The 14,025-nt window shown below is 41.0% G+C and overlaps 1 protein-coding gene across 1 annotated transcript; it reads right to left on the bottom strand.

The window, feature by feature from the left end:
- Nucleotides 1–1,714: 1,714 nt before the first annotated feature.
- BDNF (brain derived neurotrophic factor) lies at nucleotides 1,715–13,655 on the bottom strand. The gene is made up of 2 exons (XM_088017691.1): nucleotides 13,456–13,655; nucleotides 1,715–2,479 (listed from the first exon to the last, which is right to left on the bottom strand). The coding sequence occupies exon 2, from the start codon at nucleotides 2,456–2,458 to the stop codon at nucleotides 1,715–1,717; it is 744 nt and encodes a 247-aa protein (XP_087873817.1). The 5' UTR covers nucleotides 2,459–2,479; nucleotides 13,456–13,655.
- Nucleotides 13,656–14,025: the final 370 nt, after the last annotated feature.

The raw sequence follows: 14,025 nt of genomic DNA, 5'->3' as shown, positions 1-14,025 counted from the left end.
GTCCCTTCCCCTTTACCAAAAGTTCTCAGAAGACAAAACCCTGGTTTCCTCAAGTCTAATTTCAAAGCAGTAAGTGTTCATGTCGTAAGCATCTTCTCTCTCATTGTATCAGTCTCAAGATCACAATGCCATATTTGGTTCTGAACCTGCTCCAGGCTTATCCAGCTTTAGGACAAATTACCCAGGGGTGGAGAGCATAAGTCAACTTGAGTGGGGTCCTCCAGCGAGAACCTCTTAGCACAGTTAGATAATGTAGGCACTTAAAGCGCGAGGTCCAAGCAACTTGACATAGTCATTCCAGAGCCACCTTTGAAAGGTCCTTCAGAGTCCTCCCTTCTGGAATGTCTGAAGTACCATTCCCCACCCCCACCTAGACCTCAGGGTGGCCACTCAGGAATTTCTCCCGCACTGCCCGGAAATGACATGTCAGCTCCACACAGCCTCCATATGGCTGCTCTTCAGTCTCATTTCACTGGCGTGTGGACTCCTACTCTGAACTAGGCGTTTCTGGGTCCGTACAGAACTCCACCTTTTGCTTGCAAGGTAATTTTTAAGCCTTACCATGATTCTGTGAAGCCTTACAATGATTTACCCAACGTTTACCCCTCGTAAAAAAGAATCTTCATTTTTGTGTTTTGTTGTCTTTTTCTCTTCTTAAAAAAAATAAAAGAAAGAAAAAGAAAAAGAAAAGAAAAGAAAGAAATCCCTGCTCTCCATGCTTATATGAGTGCCACAATGACAAAATTTGTTCATTCGTTCACAGCAGTGGTAAATTATTTCAGAGCGCGCAACTGATTTTTCTTCCTTTGAGAGAAAACAAAACAAAGAGGGGACCAAAGGGGGAGGGAGGGAAAGAATGTGCTCTAAGAAAATGTAGGTCTTTCAGACAAAAGGAGCCTCCCCTGACCAAGGCCCAAAGGGCGAGTGGGAGCCTAGGAGGTGCAACATGGGAAGTGGAGTGAGCACTTTGTTCAGTTGCCTTAATTTTTATTCATTTTCCAGTCATCTGATTGATATTGCAAACATCTTTACAACATACAAATAAATCTCTTATCAACCAGAATATATATTGAAGGAATTCTTTCCCCATCCCTACTCCCTATGGGAACTAAAAAAAAAACAAAACAAACAAAAGAAAACAAAACAAACAAAAAAAAACACAAAACAAACAAAAATATACCCCTCCCAGCCCCCATTCCCTAAGCCAGTAAAAGCGATGACAACAGCACCTTGACATTGTTTTAATTCCAACGCTATCAGAAGTTAAAAGCAGTAAAACAGATAATAGTACTAACAAGAACGAAGATACTTACTGTCTAAAATGTAAACGGAATGTTTTGGTTCAAATTTTTGTTTTGTTTTTTTTGTCTGTTTTCTGAAAGAGGACAGTTTATTATCAATTCACAATTAAAGCAGCATGCAATTTATTATTATTTTTTAAACTTTTTACGTTTTCAATTCTTGGCAACGGCAACAAACCACAACATTATCGAGGAATGTAATGCAGACTTTTTAAAGTTGTGCGCAAAATGACTGTTTCCCTTCTGGTCATGGATAGGTCCAATAAATAGATTGTAGAACCACTGTACTGTATAAACTTCATTTATACATGCAGTTCATAAAATTATTTTTCTTAACTGAATAATTTACCCTGTTATGTATATATACAAATAGATAATTTTTGTCTCAATATAATCTATACAACATAAATCCACTATCTTCCCCTTTTAATGGTCAATGTACATACACAGGAAGTGTCTATCCTTATGAATCGCCAGCCAATTCTCTTTTTGCTATCCATGGTCAGGGCCCGCACGTACGACTGGGTAGTTCGGCACTGGGAGTTCCAATGCCTTTTGTCTATGCCCCTGCAGCCCTCCTTTGTGTAACCCATGGGATTGCACTTGGTCTCATAGAAGTACTGCTTCAGTTGGCCTTTCGATACGGGGACTTTTTCAAGGACCGTGACCGTCCCGCCCGACATGTCCACTGCAGTCTTTTTATCTGCCGCTGTTACCCATTCGCTAATGCTGTCACACACGCTCAGCTCCCCACGGCGGGCGGGGTCAGAGTGGCGCCGGACCCTCATAGACATGTTTGCAGCATCCAGGTAATTTTTGTATTCCTCAAGCAGAAAGAGAAGAGGAGGCTCCAAAGGCACTTGACTACTGAGCATCACCCTGGAAGTATACAAGTCCGCGTCCTTATTGTTTTCTTCATTGGGCCGAACTTTCTGGTCCTCATCCAACAGCTCTTCTATCACGTGTTCAAAAGTGTCAGCCAAGGAATTCAGGCCTCTGGAGCCTGCCTTGGGCCCATTCACGCTCTCCAGAGTCCCATGGGTCCGCACACCTGGGTAGGCCAAGCTGCCTTGTCCTCGGACGTTTGCTTCCTTCATGGGGGCAGCCTTCATGCAACCGAAGTATGAAATAACCATAGTAAGGAAAAGGATGGTCATCACTCTTCTCACCTGGTGGAACTGTAGGGAGAAAGCACAAAGAGGACACAGAACTCGTTAGGGCTTTCTCCCGCAGGGATGCAGTGCGGCCATGTGATTGTAATTCCAGGCCATTCTGCAGGGTCAAGGATTTTATGTACTGGTGACAAACTCCAGCTGCAACACAAGTTAATGTCAGGAGTGTACCCTATGTGGTTTAATATAAACCAGAGACCGTGCTGTGTTTGCCCCAAGACTTGGCATTGAAACTCAAGGTTAGATGGCTTCTAAGCAAGTGAAAAAAATGGTGGCTTCAAGTTCTCCTCCTTCCTCCCACTTTGGCAGCTTTGTAAGTTTAATTTTTAATGATCTCTGCTCAGGCTGTCACAGAAACACAAAATCAGAAATGTTACTAAGCAACAAATGCAAGTGTAATAGTAATTTTTTTTTTCAAGTTAGCAACATGGTCCTATTGCGGGAACGTGTGACAGGACCAGTAGTGGCCTGAGGGTCTGTGGGGGGCCTTTCTAGCTGTGTGATACCTAGGCCTGAAGGGCACCATGAGAAAGAAGTGAGGGAGGGGTAAAGAGCCTTTACACTGACTTTTTTTTTTCCTCCTCCCATAGAACAAAAGCAGAAAGATAATCCCATCAAGCCATCCTGCTTTACAGACAAGGAAACCAAAGGCCACTGAAGGAATTGCTTCCTGTCCCGAAGAAAGTTTATGTTAGAACTTGGGGCTCCCAACTTCAGCTCCAGTGTTTCCCTACTACACCTGGGTAGACATAACTGAAAATATTTTGCTTATTTCCAAACACAAATCATTTTCTACACGTTGATTTTAATGGCGTGTCTATGCCTGGGGCTGATATCATGAAAACAATGTGTCTACTTAAGAGAGAACTGGAAAAGTCAGCATTAAAAAGGCACCGAAGTCAATTTCAAATGCCTCCCAGATGCGGATCCACAGTTATCTCCACCAACTCTCCGAGCCCCTCATGCCTTGGCTTTCCTGGCTCACAGGCGGCCCCATCTAAGAAAGCTCAGCTTCTCCTTTTATTGGAGATGTGGTCCGCTGTGTATGTGTATGAGAGAGCTCAGAGTTTATCACACCTTTAAAAAGCTGCGTGGCATTTTGCACATTATGGAATAGGCTTCTTTCTGTGCTTTTGAAGTTTTCTGGGAAGTCCCTTAACAGCACACCACAAAATTAATCTTTTCCTGTTTGCCAGAGGGTTGCTATTCTCTAAATTTGGCTCTACGTCTATAAGCAGACTCTGGGAAACCAATTAGAATAGGTGAACAAACAACATGAAAACATACCTACAGACCGACCCAAGGTTACCATCTGAGGGTGAAGGACTTCAGAATCACTTACCTGAAGCACTGGGTCCCTTAGCAAGAGAGAGAAGCATCCCTCAGCTCCGACACTAACTATTCCTACTTCTCAGTCCTGGAGCAAGGACTTACAAAGAGACACACACGTGCCCTAGTTGTTATGCTGTGCTAACCAGTAGGAAGAAGGACTGTTTTTCTGTCCATGCAGTGTCACTGAACAGGAAGGCAACAACCTACCTCCAGTCAATAGGTCATTCTGCAGAAATGGCTGAAAATGCTGGTACGGAGAAACAAACGTTTCTGTTCTCCGCTTTTATAAGAGATCACGGAGAGACTATTACTGTCCCCAAACACCCACAAATTTCCTTGTGGATTCACTCTCACTTTGTACAACTAGCAAGCATGCTCAGGACTGTCTGGAGTATACAAGGGTCTGAGGGTAGGAAGGGCACACTGGTTTGAATGAACCACAGATATCCATTCTGCTTACACCTGAACCTTTTGTGAATGTTCTGGATTCTGCAGCATCAAAGAAATGTATCCTCTAAGGAGTTTTCTGTACTTGGCTGTACCACTGAATGAAAATCCTTTCTCCTAATGTTCCCAGTTCAAATTAAAACAACCAAAGGGGCACCTCCGATGGAGACTGAGGAAAGAATGCAAATTTAGAATATTTCACTACAGCCATCTATATCATCTGTATATTACTACATCCATCTATATCACTAGAGATTTGCTGTGATGGGTTATCTTTTAATACTACTATTTCATTAAATCTAAGATACCTGCATTATAAAACACACCATTTTATGTGCCACTAAGAAACTAAAAATGCAGCCAATTAAACTACTGCTTTATTACTCGGAACTGTTACTGTATACTTGCTGAAGAGCTCTCTTAGGCTTATTTGGACACATTTTATCATATATAATTTTTCTGCATGCGTAACCAAAGAAAACTAAGCAAAATAAATTGGCTAAGGTGGTGACAACTGTGCTGTGACTCCTTCCTACCTGGCCAACAACAATAAAATGACATCAACTGTAGGACACAACCTATTTCAGAGATGCTCATTTTAGAACTAATCAAATAGAGTAAGTCTCGTAAATATTTACTAAGTGCCCACACAAACTGCTTAAAATGGCCTAAGGCACTCAAGCATCTTCAAATTGAGTTGGGCAACTGTTTTATAACCACTACCACAGTAATAAGTCTTTTAATGATAAGCTTTTCCTATACTTGGCTTAAAGAAGTTTACCCTGCCTTTTACTGGTCTCATGTTTTTATTAATAACTTCTTGGTTACAAAAGTAGTCAGTCCTTTACATACTCTTCTTAGCAGTTCCATAAGTAACTATTTCAGATACAAATGGAATCTGAGTCAATAAAACTTGGCTTCCATCCTGATGCCCAAACCCAGGGCATCCCTGAAAGCTGAACATCTGCGGAGTCAGTAATGAACTTCCTGGTGCTGAAGTCCAGCCCCCATCTCCAGCCCTGCCCAGAGGGACACTTCTGGGATGCTCACTGCCTACTCACTCACAAGGCCTGGGAACGTATCCAACACCAAACTCAGTACTTTCCGTGGGGACAACGTTACTTCCTAACTTTTCTGTTTCTGACAGTGATTTCTTATTCCTTTGGACCATCCAGGGTGAAGGCAAGAAATCTTGGAATCAAGTTTGACCATACCTTTTAGGTATGGTCTTCAAATCCAATCAGTGAAGAAGTCCTGCTCATTTTTCCTTTAAGACTTTTTTTTCTTGTCCATCCCCTTTTTCCTCCATCCCACTGCCACCATCTTGGCTCAGCTGTCACCATCTCGTTTTGGGACTGCAGTGTCTCCCAGACGTACTTCACATCCTTTCTGCTCCATTCAACTATGGTGACCACTGCCTGACTAACCACTCTGAGCTCATCATTCTCTTACAAAAACTTGAAATGGCATTTTTTGTTGTTGTTGTTGTTCCACTAGATCCCATCTAACCTCTTTTATCTGGTATTCACACCCTTCAAAATCTGGTCTCACCTTACTCACCTCTACTCTGATCAGGCCAGAGTCCCTGGAACCCCAGAAACATTATTGCCTGGAAGTGACTTGTTCCATTCCTGGCAAACCCTTTTCTCTCTCTTCTAAGTCTTGTTTATCCTTCATGGCCCAGTTCAAGCACCAAATCACACATGGCACCTTCTCTAATTACTTCAGCACACACTGTCCTCCTTCTCTTCTAAAATTTGCATGTTACATCTCATTTAGTACTTCATTCCCTACTCACTCGTTAATTGTTGACGGCGTTTGCTAACCATGGCCAGTCTTCAGTTAGATGATAAGCTCTCTGAGGGAATGAGTCATGTCTGACCCAAATAATGCTTAACACAGAGTAATAGTTCTCAGTAAAAACTTACTGATGAGTTTTTTAAACCATAAGAAAAGTCAGTTTTGACCTAATCTTCACGGGAAGCCTTCCCATTTGGAAAGCACCAGTGAACTCACTGGAATTATTTGGTCAAGTACAGGCCATGCTAAACCCAAATTATAAGCTTGAAGGGATCTGATAGATGTCATTGATCAGTCATGAGGAATCTCTTCAGCTTCTCTAACAGGGCAAAGCTTCACTTGAATGATTTCTAAAAAGCAAATAACATGACATCATATGAACAGCCCCTGTCATTTATGTAGCTCTGTTTCTAATAGAAGACTTTGGAAAAGCAGCCAGTGATAATAATAATCATAGCAAAACTTGGACTTTTTAGTCTTGTAACTGCCTTTTTTGCTGTTAACCTCCTCAGTGAGTGATTTTACATGCTGTATCAGGAAATCCTAAAAGTAAAAGCTTCCATGACAATTCCTAACATTTTAGCCCTTCAGATGAGTCTTTATTACAGCAAAGATGAGAGGCGGTGTAATACTGCTAAGTAGACGGTTTGTCTATGTATCTGTTTATATGTAATAAATTCACTGGTGCTGTCTAATTCTGCTCCAAGGCTTACAACAATCAACTCAACCACATCTATAAAATACTAGAAAGGATTTCTGTTTTAGCCCCATTCTCAAAAAATTAAATATAGTACACAGGGCTAAAAAGAAAATCGACAAAATAGAAATAAAGTTTAGTTTTAAGCATGACTCACAAGTCTTAAACATTCAACCAGATGAATATCCATGACAGCATGCTGTAGTAATAACTTACATTTGTCTAAAAGACTACAGAACATTCACAAGCATGATCTAATTTGATTGTTACAAGGAGATAAGACAGGTATTATTATCCATATTATACAGATGAGACAATTATGGTTCACAGAGGTTCACAGGTTACCTCTTCATCCAGGTTTTCACCATCAGGACATGCTGCTGGGTTTAGAATATTTAACTGCCAGGAGAAGAGAGGCTCTGCTACAGAGGGTGGTCAGAGAAGGAGCTTCTAAAATGTGGCCACAGTTCCCTGCAGGTGTGTGTATCCTGGAGCTCAACTTTCTAAAGGCAGCACCACTGAGATGCTACTTTGTAGTACTGGATTAATTGTGACCTAGAAGACCCTTTGACTTTAATGCCATTCCAGTGGATGGAATTTCAGACAACATCGTCTTCCTCTAAAGGAAAGCTCTGCAAAAATTACGGCATGCTAGAACATTTCCATAGCGAAAGCTAAGAAGGGAAAGCAAACAGTAATATGGGTAACTCAGGCAAACAAGAGAGAAAACACAAAGCGTTCCTTGTTGCCAATCCCTTAGGGTTTTGTCTATGAGCATGTAATCAAAGTAAACAGTTTAAAGATAGGGCTGCTCATCTTAGTCCTGTAAGCAACAAGGATAATGGTAATGTTGAAGAAATTACCAATTAATATTTAATTCCTAACATACATGATGCAAGCCTATTAACAGACCACCTTAATGCAATCTTGCAAACCAATGCAAATAATCTTTAATTTGTGTCCAGTTTCACTACATGCATATATTTTGTTTGTTCATTCATCGTACAAAGAATCTACCTTCAAATCTTACAGTCTAGGAGGGAAGCAGGACATATATTTAAGTAACGAAAACAGAAAGGTAGAAACGACCCAGGAAAAGTAAAGAAAAAATTCTATAAAGAGAAAGAGGTTACTTCCAGTTAGAGAATGAAGAATGCTTTGTGAAGAGGAAGGCAAAGGATAGGGAGGATTTAGATGTGTCCAGAAAAGACACCAATGAATGGATGGAGGCTTGGTTAAAGTCATAGAATACATTTCTGGAGAGAAGAGCTCTGAAATGGAATAGTGAGAAATAACAGAGAATGACTGCCAGATTCTGGAAGGCTCTTAGGGGAATGTTAATGAGTTTGGACCCTGCCCTCCCGGCATGGAAGAGCCAGTGAAGAATTTCTGAGCAGGGAAATGCTTCCAGAAGCCCAGTTTTATCACCAGGTATAGGACAGCCTGAAAGAATGATAGAATGGGAAAGACCAGTTAATTCATTGATTTTCTTCTTAGTGGCTGTTGAGCTTTAAAAATAAATAATGAGGGGTGCCTGGGCGGCTCAGTTGGTTAAGCAGCCAACTCTTGATTTTGGCTCAGGTCATGATCTCAGGGGTTGTGAGATCAAGCCCCACGACCAGCTCCACACTAGGCATGGAGCCTGCTTAAGATGCTTGCTCTCTCCCTCTGCCCCTCCTCTTTCCCTAGCCCTGTGTGTGCACGCGTATGCCCTCGCTCTAAATAAATAAATAAATAAATAAATAAATAAATAAATAAATAGTAGTTACTTAAGTGTGAGATTGGAGTTAAGGGCTTGGGTATATCTTTTAACTTAATTAATTTATTTCTATTTTCTATTTATTTATTTTTAGGCTGAAGTGAGTTGCAAAAGGAGAAGCGGTTAGAGAGAAGTGTGCAGAGATGAGTGTTAACCAAGGGTCATGTCTGGGTTGGCTAAAGAACACCGTGGAGGGAGATGGAGGGAAGGCGGGAATGGAAGCTCTCATTCCAATTATAATTACACTGAACTTGGATTCCACTGCTCAGCACTTTTAATTCAAAGATCTCCAAACACTTTGCAAATATTAACTAATTAAGACTCATAGGACTCTAGAGGTGCAGGTAACTATAATTATCCCTTTTGTACGGGAGGAAGGAGGACCAGAGTTTTTAATCAAATCATCCACTCGCTGTGGTTTCCCTGATAGAACAAGGTCAGAACCTCAGATTCCAAAGGAAAACTAGGCCTTTCAACTACAGAGACCAGTTCCTTTCATCCCTCTGCATTATTTTCCCATTAGGTATATACTGCTTAGGCAAGAATAAAACAAACAAACAAAACAAACAAAAAAACCTGAAAACAAATAACTTCACATTCCTCAAAGAAAATAATTGGCAGTTGGAATCCATAAGTAAAATGGCGGTGTAGGCCTAATGATCATGACAGATGCTCACCTATTTGCCTGAATGACCAATCAATTGAAACTAATAAATATTTTAGTAATTGAAATCTAATAAGGCAGATGTTCCAAAGCTTTGAAGGAAGTACCTTTAAAAATGTAGTTTTCAACCATAATGTATTTTATGTTCATGGGTATCCAATTATGCTGTCTACACAACACAGTCCTTCATACCAGAGTGCTCTCTGATCCCCTAGTGGACGCATGGTGTTGTGACACTTGCAGACATTACTTAGCCTCACTGAGAGTGCCAAAGAAATTGCTGGTTCTTACAGACCCAGAATAATACATACATGTAATTATCATGTAAAAAAGTATATTGCCCTGAATTATTACTTTGATAAATAAATTTACATACATCTTTGATACGAAGCACAACAGCTCTGGTCCTTTATTAACACCTTCTATTCCATACTCCATCCTTGAAAAAAGCAAATATTTTTCTACTGGTCAGACACCCAACTTACCCAGGAGTAACACTAGACCATATTCTACATTAGGATGGGGATGGGTATTCTCCTTTGAATTACAATTTCTACAGTACCTTGTACAAAGTAGGTTCCCACACATGCTAAATGACTCTCTTCCCTCTGCGCTGGTAATATTTGTATAGTATTTAGGGAGGTGAAATTAAAGTAAGAACAGGAAGTCTTAAAATGAGATGGAATGAATTTTGGAATAAGGGCTAGAACATGCCTGGCACGAGGACCAGGTCTGGGCAGAGAACATCCCACCTGCCATTTCCATCCCAGGCACAGCTGCCACCATCCAAAGGTCTTTAAGTGCCTCCAACAGTACTGCCCCAAGAAACCTACTGTTCTACGGTAACCAAGGAAGAATCCCTGAAAGCCAGAGCCACCCACAGCTGGAAGTCCTATCCATGCCCTGCCCACTTCCTTCAGCTCCTCTTCACAGAGTAATACTGCCCAAACAGTGCACAGCTCTGTAATAAAGTCAAGCATACCCAAGTCAATTGCCTATCAAATGAATAGACAGCTCAAAAATTTTGCTTTTTAAAATACATTTTTAAACTGCTATTTTTAAAAAAGATTTTATTTATGTATTTATTTATTTTGAGAAAGAGCGAGCGAGCGCTCATATGCACAGGGGAAGGGGCAGAGGGGAAGGGAGAAGGGAGAGAATCCCAAGCAGACTCGTGCTGAGTGTGGAGCCCAATGCCAGGCTGGATCTCACCACCCTGATACCATGACCAGAGTTAGACGCTTAACCGACTGAGCCACCCAGGTGCCCCTTAAACTGCTATTTTTTAGATTACAAGAACAAAATGGCAGTTAACATTCAATTAAAAAGCTTAACCTCTTTAATTAGGATTCTGTTTTCTTTAGAATTTCAGGTGAGATTTGTTTATATAAATTAAAGTTCAGATTTAACAGTATTTTAACTATTACTATTCTTGAATTTTTAAATTTCTTATTTTAAGTACAGTTAATTAACACACAGTGTTAGTTTCAAGTGTGCAACACAGTGATCCAACAATTCCATATATCACCCTGTGTTCATCATAAGCGCATTCCTGAATCCCCATCACCTATTTAACCCATCCCCCCACTCACTGCCCCTCTGGTAACCATCAATTTGTTCTCTGTAATTAAGAGTCTGTTTCCTGATTTCTCTCTCTCTCTTTTTTTCCCCTTTGCTCATGTTTTGTTTCTTAAATTCCACATGAATGAAATCATACGGTATTTGTCATTCTCTGAACGTTATATTAAATTGCAAAAAAACAATGCATTATTAAATTCCCGTGGATGGCAGACAGTAATGTTAATTATGATCTGATCTACCAGGTTCCATTAAGTTTGACCTACTTTGTAAGGACCTGAAAAAATTAAATGAAACCTTGCTTCTCAAAGTGAGATCCATGGGTCAGCAGCATTAGCATCACCTAGGAGCTTATAAGAAATGAAGACTCTTGGGGCAGCTGGGTGGCTCAGTTGGTTAAGCGTCTGCCTTCAGCTCAGGTCATGATCTCGGCGTCCTGGGATCAAGTCCCATGTCGGGCTCCCTGCTCAGTGGGGAGTCTGCTTCTCCCTCTTACTCTCCCTCTGTGCTTTCCCTCTCTCTCTCTTTCAAATAAATAAAATCTTAAAAAAAAAAAGAATCTCAGCTTCCCTTCCTCCATCCCATCCACCCGATCCACTAAAACAGAATCTGCACTTCGACAAGATTCATATACTTCAAGGTGATTCATATACTTATTGAAGTTGAGAAACATTGGACTGTAAATGATAAAAAGAAAGGAAGCTACTTAAAATAAGGAAATGAAAGGGTTAAGGTCAACTTAAGTATTGTGGTACATTCTGAGCATATCATGGGCTTACCTGCCATCTTTCCTCATTGGTTCAACTTGTTTTATTGGGACATTTATTATGTAGGAAAATATTTTTGCTTTTGTAATGGTATTAAATAAATCTGGGCTCCCTTTATTGTCACCTGGCTTTTCCACTATTGTGTTTATAAAGTACAGAATACCTATAAACGTGATTGATTGAATGAGAATTTATATTGTACTACGGACCTAAATCTGGACTTCCACTCACTTCCACTCCACTAATTTTTATCTCAATGCTACAAACCATGTGCAAGCATAATTGGTCTCCCTGATCACTTACAAAGCCTAACATCACTCCCTCAATGGAAATGACACCAACAGCATTAGCAGGTGATAGATTTCCACACACATGAATATTCCTTTCAGCCAGATATCTCTGATGGTGAAACAGAGACAGAGGCAGGGAAAACAGACTCACTCAATAAAGATTTATTTCTAAGCCTGCCCTAAAACTAACAGATCTAGCTAACTTCTACCACCTAACTCCTAAATAAAACTCATAAAACAACAGCAGTGGCAGCAACAACAAAACGTATCAGTGTATCAAGCATCCAAATCCTTATCCAGCCCAAATTCATCTTTATCTCAGTAAGGTACATAGCAGGCAACCCAATTTCTCAGTTGGGTTCCAACAACTGGGATTATTTGCTTCAAGACTGAAGGAGGTAACGTGGTTTAAAAAAAAAGTTAGTTTTCTAAAGAAAAGTCTAAACATTTTTGAGTTACAGGGACATCATCAGGGAGTTGATGGGGTAGTTTCATCAACAGAACTGGAGGCTGCTTCACTGTTTAGGTTTTTTACAAAGGATTGCAAAGACAGCTAGTTCCCAAACACCAAGTCACCAAGTCATCAGTACGTACACAAATGACTCACACTGGGAAGCCTGATAGTGTTGTGTTAGATCACCTGCAAATAGGTGGGGCTGAGATGACACAGAAACCTCTTTTCCCAGGCCGAATCCTAAGTATTACTGGGTTGCACCTTGAGCCCCACACAGTACAGATGTGAACACAACTAGGGAGCTGCCTCCTCCAAATTACAAACACGGAGCACCTACTACCAGACAGCAGAGCACTGTCTTCCAAGTTCCGGGATCCAGGAATAAGCATGCTCTGTACTTTAAAAAAGTGCAAGGGTGATGTAACTGTGCCCTTTGTCCCCAAGGGGAGAAAACATGCAGTAACTCTCTCAAGCTAGAGGACAAAAGGAATCCCCCTTTAAGAAAAGTTTGCAATAATGTGGAAATTGAAGACAAGCCAGAACCATTACAATTAAAAACCAAAACCAAAAACAAACAAAAGAGACTATATTTCAGTCTCTTTGCTCAGAATTGGAAACTTCAAATCAACAGGTGGCTTGTAAGGTGTTGCTGGACACTCCGGAGTTCCTGGGATGAGATGCTATGGGAATTCTGGCAGCTGTGAGCCAACGCCCACGAGACACCGTCCCCACACAAACACACTCTTAATGGACCCCAGAGCTGTGGTAACAGCATGCCCTTCCCAGTTTTTCCACAGATGGTGCTTCTGAAATTTTCCACAGCCAATGTATTCCTGTGGTTAATTAGTTATCTGAGTGAATTCCATCACAGAATATCTGTTCATAATTAGAGCCATCGTAGGTCCAAACTAGAAGCCTTCAATGTCATTACTTCAGAAGGGGTAAAATGAGAATGGGACAGATGATTCTCACGTGATGAAGAGACCGCTCTCTAGATTAGACCCTATCCTCTGAACTACTACAGAAAACATTAATTTTTACAAAGCAAGAGGTGAGAAACAGGTGGGAGAAGAAACTGGACAGATAAGGTGCCCCTAGAACAAAAGAACAGCGTTCCTTTTAAAACCACTATCGGGAAATCCTAAGGGAAAGATGAAATTAGCAAGAGAACACCATTAGCTCTCTGTTGCTCACCTTTACGAGACCATTTTCAGGAATCAGTTTGTTAAATTCCACATGCTGCAGCCCTTCTTCTGGGATGCACAGTCATACCGTACAGAAGCGTGTGGGCAGATGCCAAGACGTGTGTGGACATGCAGCCCTCTCTGTAGAAACTCAAAGTTCCAAGCGTTAACGAGGATTAACCTCCTGCCCACGTGGAGAAAACTGGTGGTTCCACACTTCCAGTTGTCCTTCAGGTTATTTTTGCATCTGATTCCATAATTTCTTTTAATTACTTATTGTAAAGGACAGGGAAGTGCTCATTATTTGTAGCTTAATGCAGGAGCAAAAATAATGGAGTACGTGCCCCTGCTCACTGCCCCCTACCGCAGTCCCCAACTCTTGTAAGTGTCCCTGTTCCTGTGAGTAGAACAAACAAGCCAGTTTCTGGGCCCTGCGCATAATGAGCCATGTGGACCCTGTTCCAGAAATTGGCCATGTTTCAGAGCTACTATAAAATACAAGGAAAATATTAACATCTCAGATGACAAAAGATCCATATGGCTGGTCAGAAAATATCCACAGCACTTAAGCCAATAGAAT

Source organism: Eumetopias jubatus, unplaced genomic scaffold (assembly GCF_037043125.1).
Source record: "Eumetopias jubatus isolate StellerSeaLion01/CBP00866 unplaced genomic scaffold, mEumJub1_p1.0 scaffold_13, whole genome shotgun sequence".
NCBI classification, from domain to species: Eukaryota; Metazoa; Chordata; class Mammalia; order Carnivora; family Otariidae; genus Eumetopias; species Eumetopias jubatus.
The sequence above is the reverse complement of the archived record's forward strand: the minus strand, read 5'-3'. Positions and strand labels throughout refer to the sequence as shown.

Excerpts from the sequence above, each read along its gene's own strand:
- BDNF (XM_088017691.1), bottom strand. The coding sequence starts at position 2,458 with ATGACCATCCTTTTCCTTACTATGGTTATTTCATACTTCGGTTGCATG.